Source organism: Pezoporus flaviventris, unplaced genomic scaffold (assembly GCF_033815535.1).
Source record: "Pezoporus flaviventris isolate CSIRO_AGI_PZ_B2104156 unplaced genomic scaffold, CSIRO_AGI_Pfla_v1 ptg000096l, whole genome shotgun sequence".
Classification (NCBI taxonomy): domain Eukaryota; kingdom Metazoa; phylum Chordata; class Aves; order Psittaciformes; family Psittacidae; genus Pezoporus; species Pezoporus flaviventris.
In genome coordinates, this window is record NW_026892644.1 from 3,419,687 (window position 1) to 3,443,638 (window position 23,952).

Here is a 23,952-nt window from a genome sequence, read left to right on the forward strand (position 1 = left end):
AAGGGGAGAGCCCCGGTGCAGGGAGGGGGGGGGAGACGAACACGGACCTTGATTGTTGTCAGCTTGGCACCACTCACTGGGAGTGAGTGAACAAGTTACCTGACTGGGTTTAAACCACGACAACTGGCACCTCAAGACAGTGTATGAGTGAAGTTAACTACACTGAGCAGAAATGTTACTTTTTCCTATCAGGATACTCGAGTGCTGGAAGTAAGTGATGTTTTAGTGATACCTATGTGCAGTTTCCTTTTTGCTTTCCATCAGAGTGTCCTAGGTTGGGTGGGGTGTGTACACATGTACATACGTACATGCACACACAGAATCATAGAATGGTTTGGGTTGGATCTTAAAAAGATCTAGTTCCAAGCCCCCTGACATGGGCAGGGACACCTCACCCTAGACCATGCTTCCTAAGGTTCTGTCCAACCTGGCCTTGAACACTGCCAGGGATGAAGCATTCACAACTTCCCTGGGCAACCCATTGTGCCTCACCACCCTCACAGTAATGAGCTTCCTTATACCTAACCTGAACTTCCACTGTTTAAGTTTGAACCCATTACCTCTTGTCCTATCACTACAGTCCCTGATGAAGGGTCCCTCTCCATTACCCTGGTAGGCCCCCTTCAGATATTAGAAAGCTGATATACAGATACACACACACAAACATATATATCTAACATGACCTTCACCAATTCTTCAGCCCTTATTGGTCCTAAACCATCTGTCTCCTAAGTGCACACACACTCACAAAGCCATGCAAAAATTCCATCTGCTCCATAAACAAATGCTGCCAAAGATCTTCTTTCTCACAAGACCCTCTAAAGCAGGCTGAAGGTGGGCAATAGATTATTATACTATGTGCTGGGAAAGGACTAAAGCAGGTTTTATTTCAGCCAGAGACAGTACTAGAGCCATGGATTATTATGCCACTGTACCTAAGTTTGTCAATGTACAATTTTGGGCCTGCCCTGAAAAAAGCCCTTCTGGACAGTCTTCTGGCTTCGAGCAGGCAAGAAAGAGAGATGAGAAACCGCAAAGTCCGAGCAGGAGACGCGGCGCAATAAGCAGCAGCACCCATTGCACTTAAAGGGCCATTGCCGCTTTCTGCTCTACCAGTGACCTCTTGTGGGGAGGGTGGAAAACAACAGCCCCCTTTTCCCCTCTTCCATACACTTTGCTTGACACCCAAGGGTCTTCAGCACAAACCTCGAGTCCACACATTTAAGGACGTTCAGTACTTCACAAATTGTAGATTGTCTGAATAATTACTGCAATCTGAGAAACTAGGAATAGAATAAGAAGGAAGATCTCATTGATAAACAAGTAGAATAAGAATCACTGGTGAAGCTGTATTATAGCAGTTTTGCTAGACTGTATTACAAGTGATTTTATTTAATTACTACACTCAAGACCCCTAAAGAAATAGCATTGGAAAGATAAATAATGAGAAACCACACTGTAGTTTCTACAAGGTAGGAAGCAGAAATGCTGTGTAAAGCCAAGTACTGTGGAAAATCAAACTTGAGGCAGCTGAGCACTAATGTAACACTCCAGTTTACCTGTATTCCTACCTGATACGGAGCAGGCTGCATAAAGCAGATTTTTCATGGGTGTTCATCACCTGCATGTTCTCCATCTAATGGCTACCTGAATTAAGATCTTGTAGGAGTAGTCTGTGGTGCAAATGAAGACACTAGAAAAGCTGTGCTTTGAATGTGAAAACTCCAGCAACTTTTTTGATATAGAAACAAAAAGATTTGATCAAATTCAGGCAGAGATCTTCCTTTGATCTTAAAGTGATTGAAAATAGAGAGCAATGCTTCACCCTCTTACTGAAAGAAAGATGATGTCCGAGCACATTAAAGACTTAGGCATATAAAAAACAGTTAAGACTTCCTCATGAAAATATGGAAGAAATTACATTTTCTCATGTCTATGACAGGCAGCACATACAACTATCACAAGAGATCAAATGACACGTAATAACTTGTTTACATGTCTGACTGACACTTCTTGACCTTAAAAACAGCTTTTGCCATTTTGGTTGGTATATTCTACCCGGGCTGTGCTCAGTTCAGAAAACAAAGCTCAGAAGAGTCAAGAACCTAAAACCGGTCTTTATCTGAGAGCTCATAAACTGAATAGGTGGCAGTACCAGCAATCCCTGTTGGAAAGACCATATTCTAGGTGACATAGTCCTGAACTACAACGTTCTTCAAATCACTTGAGCACCTACTGAACAAGAGTGACATGTTTACTTTGAGAGCCAAAGGAGAAACTGGCTCATGTTAAGACACATTCCCTCTAGTCCCAATCTTCAAAATATTTTAATGTTCAGCAGCTAAGCAACAATATGCAATTTATTTGCATGACCTTTTAAAGAGAAAAACTGCATTTCAGTGACAGACTTCCATAATTGAAAAGACAACACCAGTGAAATATAGTTTACGTGATTAATGTATTTTACTCAGTATGTACACAGTTCTCCAAACAAACTGGATCATAAAAGGCAGTTTAACAAGTGTCAAGAAACCACCTTATTAGCTGTTACACTGGACAGGTCTTAGCTGGTTTTGCTTCCTCTAGCTCAGCGTCCAACCAGCGGAATCTGCGGTGACGGCGCAGAACTTCAATGGCTTTGTGTTCTAGAGGCGTTGGTTCAATACCCAGGTCTTCCAAACCAGGAAGGTCAGGAAATTTCATGTCTGTTGTATGAAACTTTAAGAAGAAAGGGGGGGGAGGGGGAAGAGGGAGGAAAGAAGAAAAAAAGTAACTGACTTGATGGAATAAACAGCATTACACCCAACACAATCAAGGGCACACTAAAAAAAAGTATTGTGTACTTACGCCTCCTATCACCTTTTTTCTTTTATGAAAACAAAGTAGTATAAATCCACAGTACTAGAAACATTTTAGTATGCCTCAAAACAATTTTCTACAAATGGCAGCCCTTGGGAGATTCTACTACAGTTTTAAGGCTGCTGGTTTAAGAATGCTTCCCCCAAGAAAGAACGCTGCAATACAACACACTGCCGCATCCTGTAGTAGATCTAATGACCTATTCAAACACAAATGTGGACTCAGCCAACTGTGTGTCAGTCCCAGTTCCTTGACTGCTTTTGGCTCAGTGTCTTCCTCCGGAAATACGAAAAGATTCAGTGTGGCCCCACAGAACTATGGCATAATTACACAAGGTATTGTGTACCAAATGTAATTCGACCGGAGACACAGATGTTCTGCATCCAGCAAAAAGTCTTTCAGGCTTCAGATTTAGATTCAGGAATAAATAGCAGTGAGATATCCAGAAAGTGTCTTCATTTTTTTTTTTTTTTCATTAGGTGCACACTATCAGGAAGATTACTGCATTGCAACCACAGAATCAAGCCAAACTTGTAAGTGCATATTTGAACTGCAATTATATACATTCTGCTTTGTCAAGAAAATGTACTTTGAATTATCACCTTTGGTAGGTTGTTTTTCTCTGTTCATGGTTTAGAACAGGGTCCTGTACAGAACAAATATTTAAGTCCATTACCATATTCACAACACATACGACCTACGTCTTAGAAAACAGGGATTTCTCTTATGCTGTTATTCCTTGAAAGGTCTTCAAAAGTCAACCACATCTAATTTTGTGTAGATTACTTAAGGATGAAAAGCTGTGAAAGAGGAACAATCAAGACACAGAAGTGACATGGAGAAACTCTCTTACACTACCAATGCTATAGCTAACTGCAGTAGTTTTAATGATTTGGATGAAACATATCTCTAGAAACTACAAAGGCAGCTAGAAGGAAGGAGATGTTAGATCTACATCCTGGGTAAATACAGACAATAGAACTATGATGCCAACTCTCTCAAGTATGGGGGATGAGTCAGTGGTTTGGGGGGGCAGGGAATTACACTAGACTGTAAGTTTACCTCCTTTATTACACATACTATCCACAGCTTTCCACAATTATTTCCAAACAGAATAGGAAACCAGTTTATTTCACAGATGGAGAAATATAACACAGGAATTAATTGCTTATAGCTATTCAGTAAGCAGTGCTAAGCATAAGACTCAGTTCCCTGAGATTCATGGTAGTACTCTATCTCAAATTAATTTGGGGAAAATCAGGTCAAAATAAGTTATTAATACTGCAGCATCACAAAGACATTAGAGTTCCAACTCTGCAAAATAGTTGGGAGAGTACCTGCAACCTTCAGAGAGCAGCAAGCTCAGAGACTGTCAGAGTACATGACTATCTTTGCTAACTTACACATATGCCAACAGTTTTGACATTAATACTTGCTAAATCCTAATTTTTCCTCACTTGCGGTTGGTTTTTGCAAGTTATTCCTCCACCCCCACTTAGCACTGAGAAGTCAGGAATAAACATAAAGCTGCAACATGTTCACAAGAAATGCACTCTAGAATTTGAGCTGTATCCAGTATTGTCAATTCAGCTTGTTAAAAACATCATTATCTGGATGGTGTAAATTATTTTAATGCATCTAGAGGTACATAAACTCACTAGTTACATAAAAGTGGGGAGTACATTCATACATACATTTCACAGTATCCAAACTGTCTGAAAGTCTTTATAATCAAATTCTAGCCACTGAACTGAAATTCAACACCATATGACGTACACACATTTCAGCACTCTTTGAATGCAAAACTACAACTGCAAGTTACAAACACACAAAACATTTTCCAAGAAGAATTTGTGGATTGTCCTACACTTACCCGGTCCACTTTGTCTCGTGTTAACCACGGTTCAAACGGATTCATCTCAAAGAATCTTGCAATTAAACTGTCATTAGAAAGAGTATTACACAAGCATAGTCATTATCCAGATGCACAAAAGAAAACAAGAACTGGTAAAAATATTTCGCACTTAACAGACTGTGAGCAAGAGCGTGTTCTGTAGCTGTTCTCACAAGCTATTAATTCATTAGAGTAGTGAACGTGCCAGCCAGCAAGTTCTTACTTGTGCTTCTGGTAACTTCAACTGTTTGCTACTGAATTATTCGGTCTCCTTTTCCTTTGGAAGGGAATGGAGGAGCAGATATTTAAGTAAAAATGAGTGTTGCTGGGTAGGGAAAGTAAACCTCCATATCCAACTCCCCACACACCAGAGGGTTCAGTCTTGCCCCTGCCTTTCATCCAAACTCTGTTCCCTAGTAGTGTAGGCAGTAATCCAACTAGTCACAAAGTTTGAGTCAATGCCTCCATGAGAAAACATGCTTGCTGACAACCGAGTTAGTTAACAGCCGTACAAACAAAATGATGGAATCAGGAACAATCTGCATCTATTAAAAATTATGAGGATTAGTATATATTTGCAGTTTAGAGAAATTAAGTTTCTCTTGAAAGAAAGAGAATATGGCAGAGAAAGTAAAATAATGCTACAGCTCCTCCCCAGTGTCTTGGGACCAACAGTATTTATTCGAGATAGAATCTCTTTCTGGAGTGGTCACCTGGCAGATTAGGGTTACTAAGCTACTGCACAAAACTAGGCTTTCAGATGCACTCTTTTCTCAAAAATATGAAATACTACCTAGCTTAGCCCATTAACATGAACTTCAGCAAATGTGACTAAAACTAATAAGCAGCTCAACAGTAACTTTTTAATAAGCTGCTCTGTATCAGCTTAGCCACACTGAGGTGATGCCTCTACAGCCAGTTCAGATCAGACACAACAGTTTCAGATGTTCTAGCATTATTCATCATCAGTTACATGAATTATATTAGAGGAATGAGTCCTATTAGCTGATTGGTAGGAGGGTTCTTTTTTAGCTAGTGACTTTTTTAGCCTATTAGCTCTCATTGTACTGAAACTGAGGAAGAGCAGCACCCCAAACATTAACACATCTCAACCATGCTGAGGTCAACTTCTGAAATGGCATTTACTATTTGAGGTAGGTCTTCAAAAGTATATGATTATGCCTTAAGGACTATATCCAGGCTGATTTATACTGCACATCTTCATGTGCTATTACTCAGTAGCTGCAATTGAGCATATAAGCTTCTATGTGGCCTCTGAGGCCAAAACGCACAGCTGCAGAAGCTCAGTGCATGTGAACAGAGCCTTCGCAATCCATCCACTGCAGTCAACTGAAGTGATGCTACACCTTTCCTTTCTTATCTCCCAATTCACTACCATCTTCTAAAGATGTTACTGCCCTTATATGGCAAACAGACAAAGAAATGCTTGCTCACAACTGCACTGCTCAAATTTCCAATCCAAGATCTCAATACAAACTTACTCCAACCTGGGCTCAAATCACTACAAAGGACTGAACTAGATGGTCAATCAATACCCATACCCACCTTTACCCCAACTCCACTTCCAGGGCAGCAATGCTAACTAGACTGGAAGAACAGCCGACAGCAGCAATACCTTAAGCTGCTGCTGAAAAATCCGTCAGGGCTTATGGTCAGTAACATACACACAGATTTTCCCTGTGGTGTTACTATAAATTTGTTTAGTTTGTTACTGATTGTCCCAGCTTAGGACCTTTTGCTACTTGTTGACTCAGCAAAGCCATTCAGTAACTCTGGACTAAATAACTAAGCTTATTACAAGTATACATTTCACACACTAGCTCATCAAACACAGGCCTGTGCCTGAGCTGAAGACTCAAAGCTAGCTAACAAGTATCTAGAGAAAGCCAGTTTCTACAATCCTACCATGTTAAATAACAACTGGCAATATTAATTAACCAACAAAACAGACATTTATGCTTCCGTGGTGGATCCCAAGTTCTTAGAGAAAGAAGGGTCCCACTTACTGGTAGAGAGGACGTGGAAGCGGATACGGAATAAAGGTTCGAAAGGAAACCGCGTAGATGTATTCTACCATGTCGTACAGGAAATACCGGTTAGGTCTTAAAGAAAAAGCAACAAAAATTATAGGTAATTTAGGTGTACTTGAATACTTGCACCAACAGACAAAAATTTTAAAGCCCTCCACCCCCAAGCCTACCAAGGGCCTGCTTCCTTCAATCTAAACGATTTGACAGATACGTAATTTTCCTCACAAGAGACAGATTCTGGCTCTCCAGATTCTGTACTGTTTAAAATAAAGAACAATTAAGTTAGAAAAACATATAATCTGACATCAGCAATGGTAACAATGCAAGTCACAAACTGCAAAATTGTTTCATCACTGTATTTGAAAGCAAACTGCACAGAGGTCAAAGGAGGGGATCCTGCCCCTCTACACTGCTCTCTTGAGACCCCACTTGGAGCACTGTGCAGTTCTGGCGTCCCCAGTATAGAAGATGGAGCTGTTGGAGCAAGTGCAGAGGAGGGGCACAAGGATGATCAGGGGGCTCAAGCACCTCCCATATGAAGACAGGCTGAGAAAGTTGGAGCTGCTCAGCCTGGAGAAGAGAAGACGGCTTGGAGAACTCACAGCAGCCTTCCAGTATCTGAAGAGGGCCTATACGGATGCTGGGGACGGACTCTTCATCAGGGCTGTAGTGACAGGATAAGGAGCAACGGGTTTAAACTTAAACAGGGGAAGGTCAGGTTACATATAGGGAAGAAGCTCTTCCCTGTCAGGGTGGTGAGGCACTGGAACAGGTTGCCCAAAGAAGTGGTAAATGCCCCAGCCCTGGAAGTGTTCAAGGTCAGGTTGGACAAGGTCTAGTGTGTGGCGTTCCTGTGCATGGCAGGGAGTTGGAACCAGATGATCTTAAGGTCCTTTCTAACCCAAACCCCAAACAATTCTATGAGTCTATGTATTCTACCATGTCATACAGGAGGTATTGGTTAGGTCTGAAAGGCTGGTACCCAGGAAGCACTGGGAAGGGGTAGCTTATGTGGAGAGGTCGGGGCTGCCCCATGCTGGGGACAGCCAGCTCCAACAGACCCACCAGAGGGCACAGCTGAGCCCCTCAGACAAGAGGTGGCACCTCTGGGAAAATGTATTTAAGGAAGGACAAAAATGCCACAAAGGCCCAGAGAAGTGAGAAAAGGAAGCGTGATAAACAGCCCTGCAGACATCAAGGTGAGAGCAGGCACCTAAGCAGAGATTCCCATGCAGCTCATGAAGAGTCCATGCTAAAGCAGGTTTTTCTTGAAGGGCTGCAGCCTGTGAAAAGGCCCAGGCTGGAGCTGGGGGAAAGTGTGATGAAGTTGGAACAACAGGAAGGAACTGTTATGGACTGACTACATAACCTGCTGTTGCCCATAACCCTGCGCTGCACAGGGTGAGGGGGTAGAAGATTCAAGAATGAAGGACTGAAGTTGAGCCTGGGGAAAGGGTGGAGGAAGGGAGGTAGTGTTGGTTTACTATTTTTTTTAATTTATTTTACACTATTCAAACCTATTTAAATTGGCAAGAGATAAAATTAAGTTTTCTCAACTTGAATGTGTTCGGCCCATGACATAAGTGGGAAGCAACCTCCCCCTTTCTTTATCTCAACCCATACATCTTTCATGCAATTTTCTCCCACTGTCCTGTTTAGGAGGAGAAGGGAGTAGCTGAGTGGGCATCTGGCTGCTGGCCAAGGCTAACCCACCACAGTTATACTGAATAAAGTGTGTTCTTAGTGAAAACTAAGAATGAGAGAACTGTAGAATCAGCTAGGTTGGAAAAGACCTTTAATATCAAATCCAACCGTCACGCCAGGACTGCCAAGGCCACCACTAAACCATATCACTGAGGACCTCATCTACACAGTCTGTGAACACTTCCAAGGACGGTGATTCTACCACCTCCCTCAGCAACCTGTTCCACTGCCTGAGCGCCCTTTGGGAAGAAATTGTTCCTAATATCCAATCTAAATGTCCCCTTGTGCATCTTGAGGCTGTTACCTTCTGTCCTATCACTTGTTACTTGGGAGAAGAGATAGACCACCACCTCACTACAACCTCCTTTCAGGCAGCTGTAGAGAGCAATAAGGTCCCATCTGCACCTTCTCTTCTCTAGACTAAACAACCACAATTCCCTCAGCCATTCCCCATCACACTTGTGCTCCAGGCCCTTCAACAGATTCATTGCCCTTCTCTGGACCCGCTCCAGCACCTCAATGTCTCTTCTGTAGTGAGGGGCCCAGAACTGAACACAGGATTCAAGGTGTGGCCTCACCAGTGCTGAGTACAGGGGGATGCTCACTGCCCTGGCCCTGCTGGCCACACCAGTGCTGATACAGGCCAGGATGCCACTGGCCTTCTTGGCTGCCTGGGCACAACTGGCTCATGTTCAGCTCTGAAAGTCAGCACTTCCAGGTCCTTTTGTGCTAGAGTATGACTTACATATGCAAAACTTCACACAGCCCAAAAATCCAAGCCTATGATACAAAGAACATGAATTACAGTTTGATAAACCCAAGATCTCAGAGATATCAAGGTCTGAGGTTGCATGCATGGAAAATGACATGTACTTCAAAAAGAACAGCAGTACTAATGACCACAAACAGAATTTGTTGATAAACACTGGAAAAAAACAGAAACCCAAATTACTGCTACTTGAGCTTGTAAAAGCAAATTAGGAAAAAAACTTTGTAATGGATACACTTAAAGGTAGGTCAGCATATTTGGCATAATTCAAAAGAATTCAACGCTTGAAACTTTGTATGAGCTTCATACAGGCGGCTGGATTACTGGCTGACATATAAGAATATACATTATAGCCAAACGTAAAAATGTGAAAATAAACATACATACTGTTTGTTCCTTTACAAATCAGCAAACATCAACAATACAACTTCACCAAGAATAGAACTTCACACGAAAGTTTCATTACATTACCCACAATACTAGCAGATAGCAAGCTCTAGCGAGCATTAACATTCAAGGCAGAAGGCTTAATGAGTGGAGGAAGCAAAACCAGTGCCACAAAGGAAAGAGGGGAACAGGTAAAAAACCACTAGCTGCCACAGTTAAAACTCTATTCCACCACATAGCAGGAAGGAAAAAAAACCCCACCCAGAACATACAGATTTAGTCAAGGGTTATGCTGCAGAGTTCCTTTGGTTTTCTAACACTGATTTGGATCTTTGGTTTAGACCAAAGTCTTTTCAGTCACTGCTATGTGCCTGAAACTGTATTCCTTGCAGTGACAGTCTGGCATCCTCGTTTGAATTCCTGCCTCCGAAACCTGGTAACTGAACTCCTGGCCTTCAGTAAATTGCCAAAATATAAGACTTGAAAACTGCAAGAATACATACAAAGTTTAGGCAACCGCCCTCCCACTTGGCTGCAAACAGTGCTTTGTTTTGTGTGCAGTTCTCAATTTCTCCTGCAGTTGGTGCAGTTGTTTTTGTGAGACAAAGATGAACCTAAAAGCAGGCGCCTCTCCTTCCTTTTGTGGCAGGCAGCTTTGGATACATATTGACCCATCTTCAAGTTGCCCCAAGAGATACCATAGTCACTCAAATAAGTATATTCATCACAGTTTGCGGTTTTGCCTTAGTTGTGTCTGACACCTACATATGTATTCTCTTTGATAAAAAATTAGGTTTGAAAGGCTGTAGCATTCCCCTTGTTTCCACTTGTCCTTTAATGTGACACTTCGTATCATCCCTGTGATTTGAAAGCAACCTCAAGTTCCTTAACCTTGTTGTTATTGTCCCTTCCAGACCATTGGTAGCTTCTTTCTCTTATTTTGCTAGTTTCTAAGCAGAAGCTCCTCAGCATGATCCAAAAGAATTTGAAGACCTGCTTGGTGCCTCTTCCAGAGCATACAGCACACCTAGCATAGCTACCAGGATAACATCTTCCTCAACAGCTCAGTGACAGCACTGAAGAAAGTGAAATCACATGAGTAAAAACACAGACCAGCAATGATCTCTGCTTTACAGGAATAAAGAGCTGTCACTGCAACAGTGTCACAAAACAGAAAAAAAAAACACAATCTCAGATAAGCCTTTTGCAAAATCAGATACTAGGCACATTTTCAGTGTATAAGCGGGAGAAGACAGAGATACGCATGCAATAGAAAAGTTCAGCATCATTTACACCTTGACTAATTAGCAACTGTTTATCAATAAAGCTAATGCTCCTTTTACCACATATGTTAGATGAAGACCAGTTTCAGTGCTTATGTTAGAGCATCAAAACATGGACCCATTACCTTGGCATCTGCCATGTTGTTTATTCTTAATGCTAATGACCTATTCTGACTTGGAGCTTGCGTACACAAAAATATTCCAAGAGATCCACTGTCTCTATCTGTTCTAATTCCAGGTGGCTTCCACACAACTTTAGCATAATTTTCTCTAAATCCACGTTGTCTAGCGTGTTTCCCAAGACTGCCTATTTCTTTGTGTGCATGTACATAACATTAAATGCAGTGGGGCCCAAACTAGGATTTTCAGAGTACTCACAATAACAGCTTGAGTCATTTTTCCTCCCAAAAAGGAGGTGGAATTTATTGTAGCTCAAACTGTGTGCATGGATGGAGAAATTAAATGTACTGTGCAGCATGCCAAAAAATGACACCAAAAAGAAGTACTTCAGTTAATTAGAATCAGAAAAGTAACCTACCCAGCCAAGGCATATGTTTTTCCTTTAGCATCAGGATCCTTAATTGTGTTAATAATTGCCCTTGCTACATCAACCACCTGTAAGAAACAAATTCAGACAATTACCAATAGAAAACAGGAATGCATGCACACACTCCTCTTTCAGAAGTGATTTACAGGGGGAAAAGTTAGAAAATCCAACACACATGCACACACACAAGATTTGGGATTGTTTTGATTTATTCAAAACTTACATATACTGGTTGCTTCACTGTTTTTTTTCCCAGAGAAATAAGAGGCACACCACCAAACCAGCGCATGTCTGACAGAAAGACACATACATAACTTGAGAACAAAATCAGAACTCTTTCAGGTAAATAACCAATACATTTTGCACTACACCCGAGTGTTCATCTATTCTGAACACTGAGTTAGCCGTTTTAAAAACATAAACTTGGGAAGAATTACCATCCAATTCCAGTAGCACTGTTTTCAACAGTTTTCTCAACAACAATGGCTGTATTTACTGTTTACTTACAGCGATTCAGACATATCTCAACTTTGCAAGATAGAAGCAGATTACACTCTATCCTGTCTAGCAATTTTGTCGGTGATACATCAGAATCATTACTGGTGCTTCTGAGCCAAGAACAGCTCAGGCTGATTTTTACATTTGAGCATTATACCATCTTGAAAAATTACTTTTAGGGATAACTATTTTGAGGGTTAAGACGACCAGATCTTAGCTCAGACCAAAGACAGAAAACAAAACTAAGAAAAACCACCCAAGAAACAAATAGCAAAGACTAACTAGACTCAGAAAGAATTCAGTCATGAGGTAAAAATTTATTATGTTTCCTATTACACACCTTCAGCTAATAAATACAGTATACTTCTGATAAAAACATACCTCTCTGCTTCTCAAAAGCAAATCACATTTTCCCTCTGTACTCTATAGGCAGGTATACTAATCGTACATGGTTTTACGATTTCAATACATACTTGCGTAATGATTGAGAAATCGGTCCTCCCTCCCAAACATCTCAGACGGTTTCAAAATTATAGCATCTGGAAATTCTTCCCTCACTGCTTTCTCTCCAACAGCCTATCATTCAATTAAAATGAATACATTCATTAGATCCACTCTGAACAGACAAGAATGCCTTTTCAGAACATGATGCATCCTGACTACAGCACTGAAAGAAATTATACCATCAGTAGCTCAAAAATTATTTTTATCTGGCCATTTGATCTTTGAGATGCTATGCTAAAGGTCTCACAGAACATCCCAAAAGTCCCATCAACATGTAGATCATTTCTTGTACTCAAAATATAACACAGCCTCACTAGTGAAGTGACACAAATTTAAATTCAAAAAGAAAGAAGCCTAACCTAAATACTTTTCTTGCTTATATTAGATCAGAGCTTGGAAGAAAACAAAAGGTTTACATAAGCCCTACTACATTATAAGAACACTCCAAGAACTGCTTAAGTACAGTATGAAATTTCGGTGGCAGCTGTCTACTTTCCAATAGGTATGGTAGTTACACTGAAGCTTACCTATACTATAGAGTTGTTACACGCTGAGAGCTACCAAATTTTAACTGTGTTGTTTTTTTAAAATGTTTAGAATGAAGACAAGGCAGAATACAATAAGCTCAAGCAAAACAAAAAATGTGGGACAACAGTTCTATTAAAAAGATAAAAATCAATAATAAAAAATTATACCACCTAATAGGGAAAAAAAAAAAATACCAAAACTATAATCATGATATTCATCTGTCTCTGCACCACTCTTTTTGGCATCAACTACTTACTTTGCTAGGTCATTCCAGCCTTAGTTGTTTAGGCCTGATATCTGATCCCAAACCATCAAACTCGTTCCTCTTTCTTAATGACAACAACTTTAGATGCAAAGATATTCAAGGACAGAAGAAAGGGTTTTCAGTAATACACGATCTATTTCCCTTCAAAGTACATGAAGTACTAAGGGGGATTTCTAGCTCTGATAATCACAGTAACTCAGAAATTCCTCAGCTGCAGAAAACATTCCATAGTAAATTCATTCCCCAATTTCCTTTGAACAGACCCAGCAGGAATAGATGGGGGGGGGGGGGGGGGACGGACGGGACCAACAGAAAAAAAAAAAAAAAGGCATCTCTTGGAAAATATATTCAAAAGGATTCCAGACTTACTTTATTCCTGAGGTATTTGGAAGGACTCTTCATGCTAGCATTCAGGTGAGAGATATGAATAAACGTCTTCACACCAGCTTCCCTACTTATCTGCGCAATAGTTCTAGGAATATTTACAAATTCATCTTCAAAACTGAAGTTTCTAAATCAAGACAAAAACCAAATTTTACTTTAATAGCAATTATGGTATTACTTGAATATATTTCAAAAAACCTATCTTGATGCTCACTGTTTCTAAGAAGGTTTCCTTTCATGAGGGACTCTTCAGGTAACAAAAACTAGAAACCAGTGAATTGCAAAGGTAAGCTTCAATTACAGCTTTAGTACTGTCTGCTTTTTCACCTGCTAACATTAAATCAATATGAAAAATCCTCTTGCCCACTTGTCTCTGACAAACAGAAAGCTCTTTCCAAGTGAAAGCAGGTTTGTTTTGTTTTTTTAGAGAACTGCTGCATCTTGAAATCTGAGCAAAGCTGTCTTTTTACACCTGCTCTGTTCAAAATCTGACCTGATTTGATGCACTCAAATACTCTACAAAGGAGCTCAGAAATTCTTAGCAGCCTTAGTTTGGTCAGATGTACTGCAGAAGTAGACAAAACCAGACCACAGAATACACAGGTGCTTATGTAAATTGAAAATTTTACACTGACAGAACAATTAGAACCACTTCATAGCAGCTGTAAGGGACTTCAAGGAGAAACATGAAGAAAGAATGACTTCACTAACTTTATGCCATTCAAGGGGCCTAAAGTGGGGGGTTCAACTATTAATCTAGTTTGGCATCTGATCAAGAACAATACAGAAGCTCTGTCTCTAAGCAGAACTAACACTATAGGCTGGCAACAATCCCAAAATTGTTTCCAACTATCCCAAGACTGCAAGAAAGAGAATTAACTTCTCACGTCTTTATATTGTCCTTGTAAGCACCCTGCTCCATCCTTTCCATTTTCTTTGGGTAACAAACATCTTGTCCAAATGCCTCTCTCTCTGTCCTTATCTACTCCCACAGCTCTTCAGATCCCACTGGAGTCTAAAGAAAGCCTTAAAAATAAAAAGTTATTTTTGACCCTTCAATAACTAATCTGATCCTGGGAACCATCACTCCTGTTCCACACACAAAAATAGATTTTAGAAACATACAAGAACAAACAACATCCCTCCTGTAACTATGGAGTTTTCAAACAACATAGTATACACAGATGAGACTGTAAACTAATACTAGGCAAGGACGAAAGTATTTAATGGCAGACTTCACTTTTTTTGACTGATCTCTACTTCTAATCTTACCTTTTTCATAGACTTTGGGATGATAACAATATTTAGTCTGACCTTGTGTTTAACAGAGCACAGAATTTATATCAGGGTTCCAGCACTACCACTGATACCAAGATATATAAAATAACTTAAGAACATATGTGCAATACAGTGGTAAGGTATGGAACATCCAAAAGCCTTTAACATGTACAAAGATTCCTTGCATTTGAATCTACTGAAACTGACCAGAGTGACAAATCTGGGGGATTTTTAACTAGAATGAAACTTTTTGCTGTTGTCGCCACACTTCCTTTCAATAAGAAAGAAAACCTCCCTTACACAAATCATACTTTTTACGCAAATCCAGACATTTTAAAGGGGCCAGTACACAAGAAACACTTAGCTGAAAGACAAACAGATACCACAGTGTCCTTGGGCCAACTGTACAGGCTTTCTTTTCTTTCCTCACTTCCACATTAGAAAGAAACGTCTCCTCTTTTGACAGCAATTAGCATTTGAACCCTTACATTCGTAATTCAGCAACAGCGCAAACAATCTTGGCAAGCTGTTTTGTATATTTTTACCTTTACCTCAAAGAAGAAGATACCAAAAGTTCAAAAAAACTTGTCAGATGCACAAGACTTAATTTAGGTTTGGTGGGCTTTTCCCAAAATAAGCTTTGTTATAGACTCTAACAGTGGGACAAGGAGCTAAGTGACTATCAGAAAAAAAAAACAGTTCTACAAACTTGAATGCAAAATCAAAGCATCTCCCAGAATTATGTATATTTCACTAGATGAGAAACAGCTGAAACAGCGAGTCTGTTGGCAAGCACATATTTTAGGGAAAATAACTGTACACTATGAGACTACTAATTCTATTAATACAATTTGACTATTAATTCTACAATTTGAACATCAAATGACTTCACAAAAAAAAAAGAGCAGCAAAGGCATTAGACTTGTAAATGTAGATGAAACTGATGTCTGCACTTGTTTCTGTCTACTACAACAGCAAAATTATGTACCCTATAAAGGCAAATCACACAACTAATGACATTTTGTCTGGCAGTTCTGAACAAGGCTTTACACAAAGTAGATATAATTGCATGCACACACGAAAAAATCCCAAATGCACATGAGGCTATTACAGGTATTTTCAACCTAAAACAAACACAGGATTTTTTTATGGATCTCAAAAAGGAACTATTTTAAAAAATTATTTAAAAAAAAAATGCTTATGTAGCTAATAGTGTTTGTGCCAAAATTCTAGCAAGGAATTACGTTATTAATCTTAGAGAGTCTTAATTAGCTATTCCTGTTTATTAACATTTGCCAGAGAATAGGAAAAAACTTGATCACAGCTTATTCTAGTAGGCTACAATTCTTCACTATGCCAAAGTGACAGGATGAAAGTCCACTTCTGTAATAATGTAAATATGAGCTGACAGAAACTAGTGAGCCTCTGTCAGCCATAGGAAGGCATCCATTAAACATCTGTAAGGTGTATGAAAACAGCACATAGAACTCTCTGGCAGAACAAAAGCTGTAGGCCAAAAAATTATAGAAAGAATGCACTTTTCAAAAGCAGATCATAACCAGGACTTTAGTTAATAATTTAAAGAAATAGAAGAACTTTTATATAAAAATTTTCAGTTTTGCCTTTCCATAAAAGCCAAGTATAATGTCAGAGTCACGGCATACTGTATACATGCTGGAAAATGCGGTTACAATGTCCAATACCTGGTGTAAATCTATCTATAGGGTGGGGAAAAAAAAAAAAAAAAAAAAAAATGGAAAATTACTTTGTTTCCCACTCCTTTCCAACAAGATTAATGACCACATTGCTGTGTTCCACGGCTCTTCGGATAGAGTCTTTGTCCTTACAGTCCCACTCCTGTAACCAGAGCATCAAATGGGAAAAAGATGAGATAATGTGTAAATAGGCATAATCAAAGAAAGCTCTTTCACACCATTTCCATTTAGAGGCTAAACAATAGCTGGAGTTCTGACTTCAAGAATGATTAACAGATTTCCTTGTATAGCAATGGTATTGTATTTGATCTAAAGCCAAAGCAAAAGGCTTACCAAGAAGAGAAGTTGCCCCAGGTCACCCATGGGCCGCAGATACATGAGGTCATACTGATCACAGCGATAGGGGATGATTACTTGAGATCCAATGCGACCTAAACATTCACAAAATAAAGTCTGACTTATCCTAAACAACTACATAACTTTAAGTAGATGAACTCCTGAATACACAAAACTTCCTTTTTCCCTGGCAGTAAAACACAACACAGATATCTTGAATAGCTATCTGCACAGCTAAAAGTAGAACAGAAGTAAATGTTTGAACCTACATCACTGGAATTCTTAAGCAAGGACACACTTGAGTATTTGGGCTTGTAAGACAAAATAGAGAAGCATGTATTAAGCTTGTTAACAACAACAAAAATCAGAGCATGTGCTATAAATATATTACAATACCTAAAAATGTGTCACATCTAAGGGCATTTGCATTTTTTAAGTTGTATGGAAAGGGGAAAGAAAAAAAGCAATAATTGTTATCTAAAACTTGAATTCAAATGGGTTATTTCAAAGAATCCCAAATTCCTAGAATGTCCTAATAAGGCCAAAACAGAAAAAGTCAAATATGTGTTGTACCTCTCCTCAGAAACAGTTGACTCAGAAATAGTACTTGAAGGAGAATAACTTATTTTAACAACTTTAATGGTTGTTCTAAAGCTTCTAGATTTCCTAGATTAAAACAGTTTTCACTAATTGCCCTATCTTGACACTTTAGTAGACCAAACACTACAGAAGCATCACACTCTTAAGATCCAAAGTGCCAGAGATTTCTAGCAACCCTGCAACCTGAAGAAAAATTAGAGGGTTTTTTGTTTGTTTTTTTTTAATTAGTACTCCTGGGGAACATTACCTAAACGATTGACAACATATCGTCCTAGGAAACCTGTAGCCCCAAAGACAGTGGCCACAATGCCACTAACAGATGATCGTCCACTTCTTCCATGAGGGATCAATGCATGATGAACTCGGCGGTTCTGCTGCAACACAGATGGTGCTGCAGCTAGCACAGAAATGCCAGGGCCTACAACACAAAACGGAAGAGAGCATGTGACATAAGCTAAAAGTTAGCAGTGTCAAACTACAGTTAATGTTATTTCTCTTGTTACAGATCCATTTTCTCTAATCTCCCTCAGCAACATTTCCCATGTCAAGACTCCTGAGAGGCTATTTCAGAGACATCTGGATAGGTCAGAGGACAGCAGCCTTGAGGGAGCTGTTGGTAAAGACCAAACTAAGATATACAAAAGGAGCAGACTAAGGCTATTGGTTCCTAAACAGTAAATAAAGCTTTACTAGCTAGAATTAGTACTTGATGTACAAGGTGAAGTACAGAGGTTAAGCAAATAAAGAATACTTGCTACAGGCAGGTCCCACCCAAGTACATCCACATCCTACTCCCAGATCTCAGAACTGAAAGACAAAAAACTCAGCATCACTCCAGATGCAGTTAACCAGACTTTTCATCTCAGTCTAAATATATCAGACCCAAATGCTGGAAGAAGCAGCAACCCTCCTGTATCATAGCTCTGAGTGAAGGGAAATGAAGAGAAGAGATTCAAAGAGACAGATTCATGATGCAAAGAGTACTGCCTTAAAGCTGTTCCTTTTCTCAAGAAGCTATGAAAACATGAAAGCCATGAAAATATGACATCACTAGAATATTCACAGAAATTGACAAGGTCACTCCAATAGGGATTTTGAAAAGAAGAAACATATGTCCTCTCCAACCACATTACCTAAAAGCAAGAAACAAACTGCTAGTAAAAGATTTCAGAAATTAGAAGTGTTTTAGTGTAATTACATGTGCATGCTCACAGGAAGAAAGGAACAGATGAAAGACAGAGTGCATGAACACACTACAGACATCTGACTGTTGACAAGAGATCATAAGAGCTGTCATTGGAAAACCAGCCTGAGGATATAACAGAAATTAAGTAACTGACCTTCCAACTCTTAGTAAGTCATGGTCATAAGCATTTTTTGGAGAAAGATAAGCAAGTTTAATCTCACAGAAATCCAAGTGTCAAGAACCATAATGAAAACAAGATTAGTGTTTGATATCAGAATGACAGATGCATTAAGGAACAAAATAAAATCCCACTTGTACACTGAAGGAGTACGTTTTATTCCAATATGGTTAGGTGTTACCAGTTGCACTGTGGCACTGGTGTAGCCATGATGAAAAGGACCAGTGATGTCTGAACATACATTACAGTTCATTAGATCAGCTGATATAATTCAAACCAGAAAATTCAGCAAGATTTCAGTGCCTGAAGGTGTTTCTCCATCTAAAAGTCTGTCTATCCCTCTTCTCTCTGTAACTCACAAATTAGAATAATAAAAGAAACCACATCCCAATTTTGTCCTGAAAGGTAGCTTGACACTCACTTAGCTAGAGCAATCACACATATTGTACTTACCAAATTAATATATTATGCCTAGAAAATATACTTCAATACTACCAATACAAACTTCAAGTAGGTATATGACTTCCTAAAAACAGTTCCTACAAAACAGAGGTAAGCTCAGGAACAGTTAAACTGGGCATGGTATCCGTCTTAAAAGTGGCAGATATGCAGGTCCTATCCATTACTGAAGCAGAGACCTTGAGATTAACTATGAGAAAAAAAAAAAAAAAGCAAAATATACACCATGATAAGCACCCACTAAGAAAAAAAAAAAAAATTAAATCACACCATTTGTCAAAGATGTGCTGGAGTCTAAAGAAAGTACACACTCTGTGGCATCCAATTAATGTCTGAAAACCTAACATGCAGTTTTAAAAGTGACACAATATGTTCATATTAAACTTTAGAATACCTCAAAGCGAAATTTTAAGGAACGTGCCAACTCATCACTGCCACACTGACCATGCATCTTCACATTCTGCTTTATCTATCATCATCTATCATTAATTTAACACTGCCCTCAAAAATCCTTGTGTATAATTCTGAGGAATGGCAGTGAAGGTGAAGCAGTCATTTCACTGGATTTCCAATACAGCATATATTAAAACGCATTATCACACTGTGCTCACTATGTAATCTGACACAGGCTACAAAAACATACAGCCCATACCCTAGGTTTTCACCAGTTCAAAACTCCTGGAGAGGAGGGTTGCTTTTTATCTTTTTAAATGACAACAACAGAAAATGCATGCAAGTGAAATCACTAGTGCATACTGAATACTCTGTACAGAATAAAGCCTGTAGCTATGTAACAGGTACCTGGACAGTGAAAATTAACCAAGCTCAGTACAAGCGCAAGCATAAAGGATAACACTGAGGGAGAGAGTTGAATGGTCTTGTTACCTTCATTCTTGTAGTGTTCTAACAACTAGGATTTTGTTACTTTTTTAGGAAAAGCAGACTCATGGAAAAATGTTCTTTATAACCACCAGCAGCATTCCTTCAAGTATGCAAAAAGCTACATGGTATGCCGAGATACTGAAGAAGCGAGTTTGATGACCCATACTCCTCAGTACTTTGTTTACATAATCTCTTTCTAAAGGTTTGTAAAAAAAATAAAATAAAAATTATACAATATTGATATCAAAATTCATATTTACAGAATTAACACTATCACTGTTACTTCTAGATAGGAACACATTTCAGTTCCTACAATATAAAACCTAAAAGCAACAAGATTTCAGTCCACTGTGAATACCTGTTGAAAAAAGCGTTATTAAACCAATCAGCCTACATGAGAACGATTAAAAAGTTAATCTGAAAAAAAATTTAATGTCTTTCAACTACTTTGCAGTTTCTTTGCTGTTATTTCTGCAAAATAATATTGGTGACTGGCTCTTCATGATGCTATCACTGCCACACTAACAAATAACTCCCAATTAGTTTTGTATTCTCCCACCTTTTTGCATATACCTGTTGTTGTTTGCTTTATACTGTAACACCTTTAATAGTATACACCTCTTCTTGTTCCAAAACTGCACAAGATCTGTCACAAATTGACACCACAATATATGGCCACATGCCAAATGACTACTATTTTATGTTTTAAAAATAGGTTTAAAGGTATCTATGAGACTCAAAGAAAGCAGGCTACAGATCTTCACACTGATTCGTGAGTAAAGGACCTTCCACATGGTGTGGAAGCCTATCAAAATGCACATTGAGTAACTCACGGCTTAACATAGCCATATAGCTTTCACAGCCCATGTTGACACCTTCAGACTGAGCAGCACCGCTTAAAGCTCTGTGCTCCTGTATAACACTGACTTGTACCAGGATTCTTTCCCAGAATAGTACAGTAGGATTTCTTCACAAAACAGAATCTATTTGTCACTGAAAGTTTACTTTTACAATCCATATTTGAAGCTTATGAACACTCGCCTGAATTAAATCTCAAATATCCACAGTAAACCAGAAAAATCTTTGTCTTGAAAAGACACATCTCTCCAATCTAAAGTATGTTAAAGTCCTTCCTCACCTTTATCAACCTACAAAACCTGTTTGTCATCTCCCACTTTGTTCAACAGAGGAGCATGTGCTGAATCAATTTAACTATAAATCATAGAATCACAGACTGGTTTGGGTTGGAAAGGACATTAAGATCATCAAGTTCCAAGCCCCTGCTGTGAGCAGGGACACCTCACCCTAGACCATGTCATACGAGACTCTGTCCAACCTGGCCTTGAACACTGCCAGGGATGGTGCATTCACTACTGCTTTGGGCAACCTGTTCCAGTGCCTCACCACACTCACGGGAAAGTTCTGTTTTGGCATCAAAGGCCAAAATACAAGATTTAATATAAGTCTGCTACTTGAGCATGCTTACAAACCATGGCCAAAATGTCAAGGTCACCAAAAAAAATCATAAAAGGAACTTACACTTTTAACCAATGGGGCATTTCATTTGCTGAAATTTAACAGTTCCGATAACACAACTTACTGTACAGCTTACACTGTACAGCTTGAGCCAATCCTACCTTTGGGCTGTAAACTCCAGCTCCCTAAAGAAAAGGAAGGCAGAAACCCGACCTTTCTGCCGCAAACAGTTGTATCAGCCAGCTGCTTTTCAGACGCTGCCCTGTGAGCTCCTCGCCCCGCTCTACACCGAGAGCAGACGTGTAGAGCGAGCAAGCGGCTGGCGTAGTGACACCCAGGCACGGAGCGCAAGAGCAGCCTAGTCCGCGGCACAGGCCCTCGGCAGCGGTGACACTCACCTGCCCTTGGCAACAAGAGGCTGCGAGGAGCCCGAGCGCAGAGAGACACGGCCGCCATCTTGCTTTACCCACCTCCCCTCACGCCGACGGCAGACGGATAGGGACAAACCTCGCCAGTGCGCCTGTAGTTCTCCGGGAGGCGGGAGTGCGCATGCGCGGGCACGTCCGCCAGAGTGCGCATGCGTGTCGCGGGGGTGCGCTTTGGTTCGCTGGGGCTCGCTGGGGTTTCCCTCTCCGGCGGTTGCGCTATGTCCTCGGCCGGCCCCGCCGAACAGGAGTGCTATCAGCCGTATCCCCGATTGCTGGGCTGGGGCTAAGCCGGCCCGTAAGGGACGGGGGGGGGGTTGTTCGGGGGCGGGATGTGGTGTGGTGAGTGTAATGTGGGCGCGGCTGGGGAGGGATGCTTGAGGTAGACTGCTCTGGAGAGTGGGATGGAAGCACTTCGAGAGAGGGATTTCGGGGGAGGATGACCCCCAACGCATGCAGGTGCATTTGAAGCTCCCAGAGTGAAATACTGATTAATGTCTACGGGAACTGCTGTTTCACAGGTCTTTTCACCTCCTCATTGCCCATCTGAGTGGGAAACGAGCCAAGCCCTGCAATTAAATGACAGTAACCTTGGGCGCTACTGAGCTGCGCTGATTGAAAACGTTTCCAGTAACTTGCGCCTTGAATTACCTGGCCTCGTTAAATTTGCCTTAAGAAGGGATTAATTTTACGATTACAGCCACGCAACCACTCTAGAAATTCCTAACCCCCTCTGTCATCCTGGATCTCCAGCGTTTCACTGGGACTTCCTCCCTGAAGCGAGTGTTGCTGTGAATGTTGCATCATGCTCACACACAGGGCACTCTAAATCTGCCACTCGCGCTATTATAGACTTGTTTTTCCCATGGGTTCCCATTGCTTTTTGGTCTGCGCGGAATACAAATGGCCATTCCTTTGTAACCTGGCTTACTCCATTGTGGCTGGTACTCATATTCACCAAAAAGTTTTTAAAACTTCAGCACGGTAAAAGGCAGAACAGTCAGGGAAGATTTCTGGCAATTTGAACAGTTGCCAAAATATGCTATTTTAACTCAACTTCTGACACAAATACAAGAGGCAGTTCTACCAGAGCTGTGGCTCAGCAGGTGATTTGGGGTTTGGGGCAAAAGTCCAGGTGCTCTGTAAACTCTGACTATTCCCAGTTCTCAGCCCCAACACACTTTTTTAGCGTGCAAGCCAGATGCACACCAAAGCAAACATCCTCATCTCTTTTTGCTGGTAGCGGAGAACCACAGCAGAAGGCCCCCTCTCTCCCACCCCCAAACTACCTACCCACACTTTCTACCTTCATCGTGCCTGATGGTCTCACCACAGCTTTTTTAGCAGCCCAGGCTCCTCAGCACCTTCAGGGAGTCCAGTTTGTATGGCTATACTTAGATAGATTACAAAAAATCTGATAGCACACAGCTATGTGAAAGGGGCTGTCTGATTCCTGCATCTCACTCGCACATCTTGATCCAAGTCAGAGCCTGTTGCTGTGGGGTCTTGACCCTTAATTGTTCTCTACAGTGGCATAAATGTCCATGGAAAGTGCTTTTATAGCAAATTGTAAGCTTGGACTAGAAGGAGAAGGATGAATAAGGCAAAGGACCATAAATTAGGAGATGTGTCTTCTATGCTTGTCACCCACTGATTTTAGGTGAGATGAGCCAGAGCTCTGTGGCTTCCACTATTTCTAAAATAATATTTTCCTATTTCAGCAGTGCTATTGTAGGGATAAGAT

At 40.3% G+C, this 23,952-nt stretch overlaps 1 protein-coding gene across 1 annotated transcript; it reads right to left on the minus strand.

Moving 5' to 3' along the window:
- Positions 1-2,439: 2,439 nt before the first annotated feature.
- NDUFA9 (NADH:ubiquinone oxidoreductase subunit A9) lies at positions 2,440-22,321 on the minus strand. The gene is made up of 11 exons (XM_061476342.1): positions 22,182-22,321; positions 17,850-18,020; positions 17,000-17,097; positions 16,717-16,808; positions 13,659-13,800; positions 12,466-12,568; positions 11,718-11,785; positions 11,486-11,562; positions 6,781-6,876; positions 4,733-4,799; positions 2,440-2,718 (listed from the first exon to the last, which is right to left on the minus strand). The coding sequence occupies exons 1-11, from the start codon at positions 22,237-22,239 to the stop codon at positions 2,548-2,550; spliced, it is 1,143 nt and encodes a 380-aa protein (XP_061332326.1). The 5' UTR covers positions 22,240-22,321; the 3' UTR covers positions 2,440-2,547.
- Between the last annotated feature and the right edge of the window lie 1,631 nt (positions 22,322-23,952).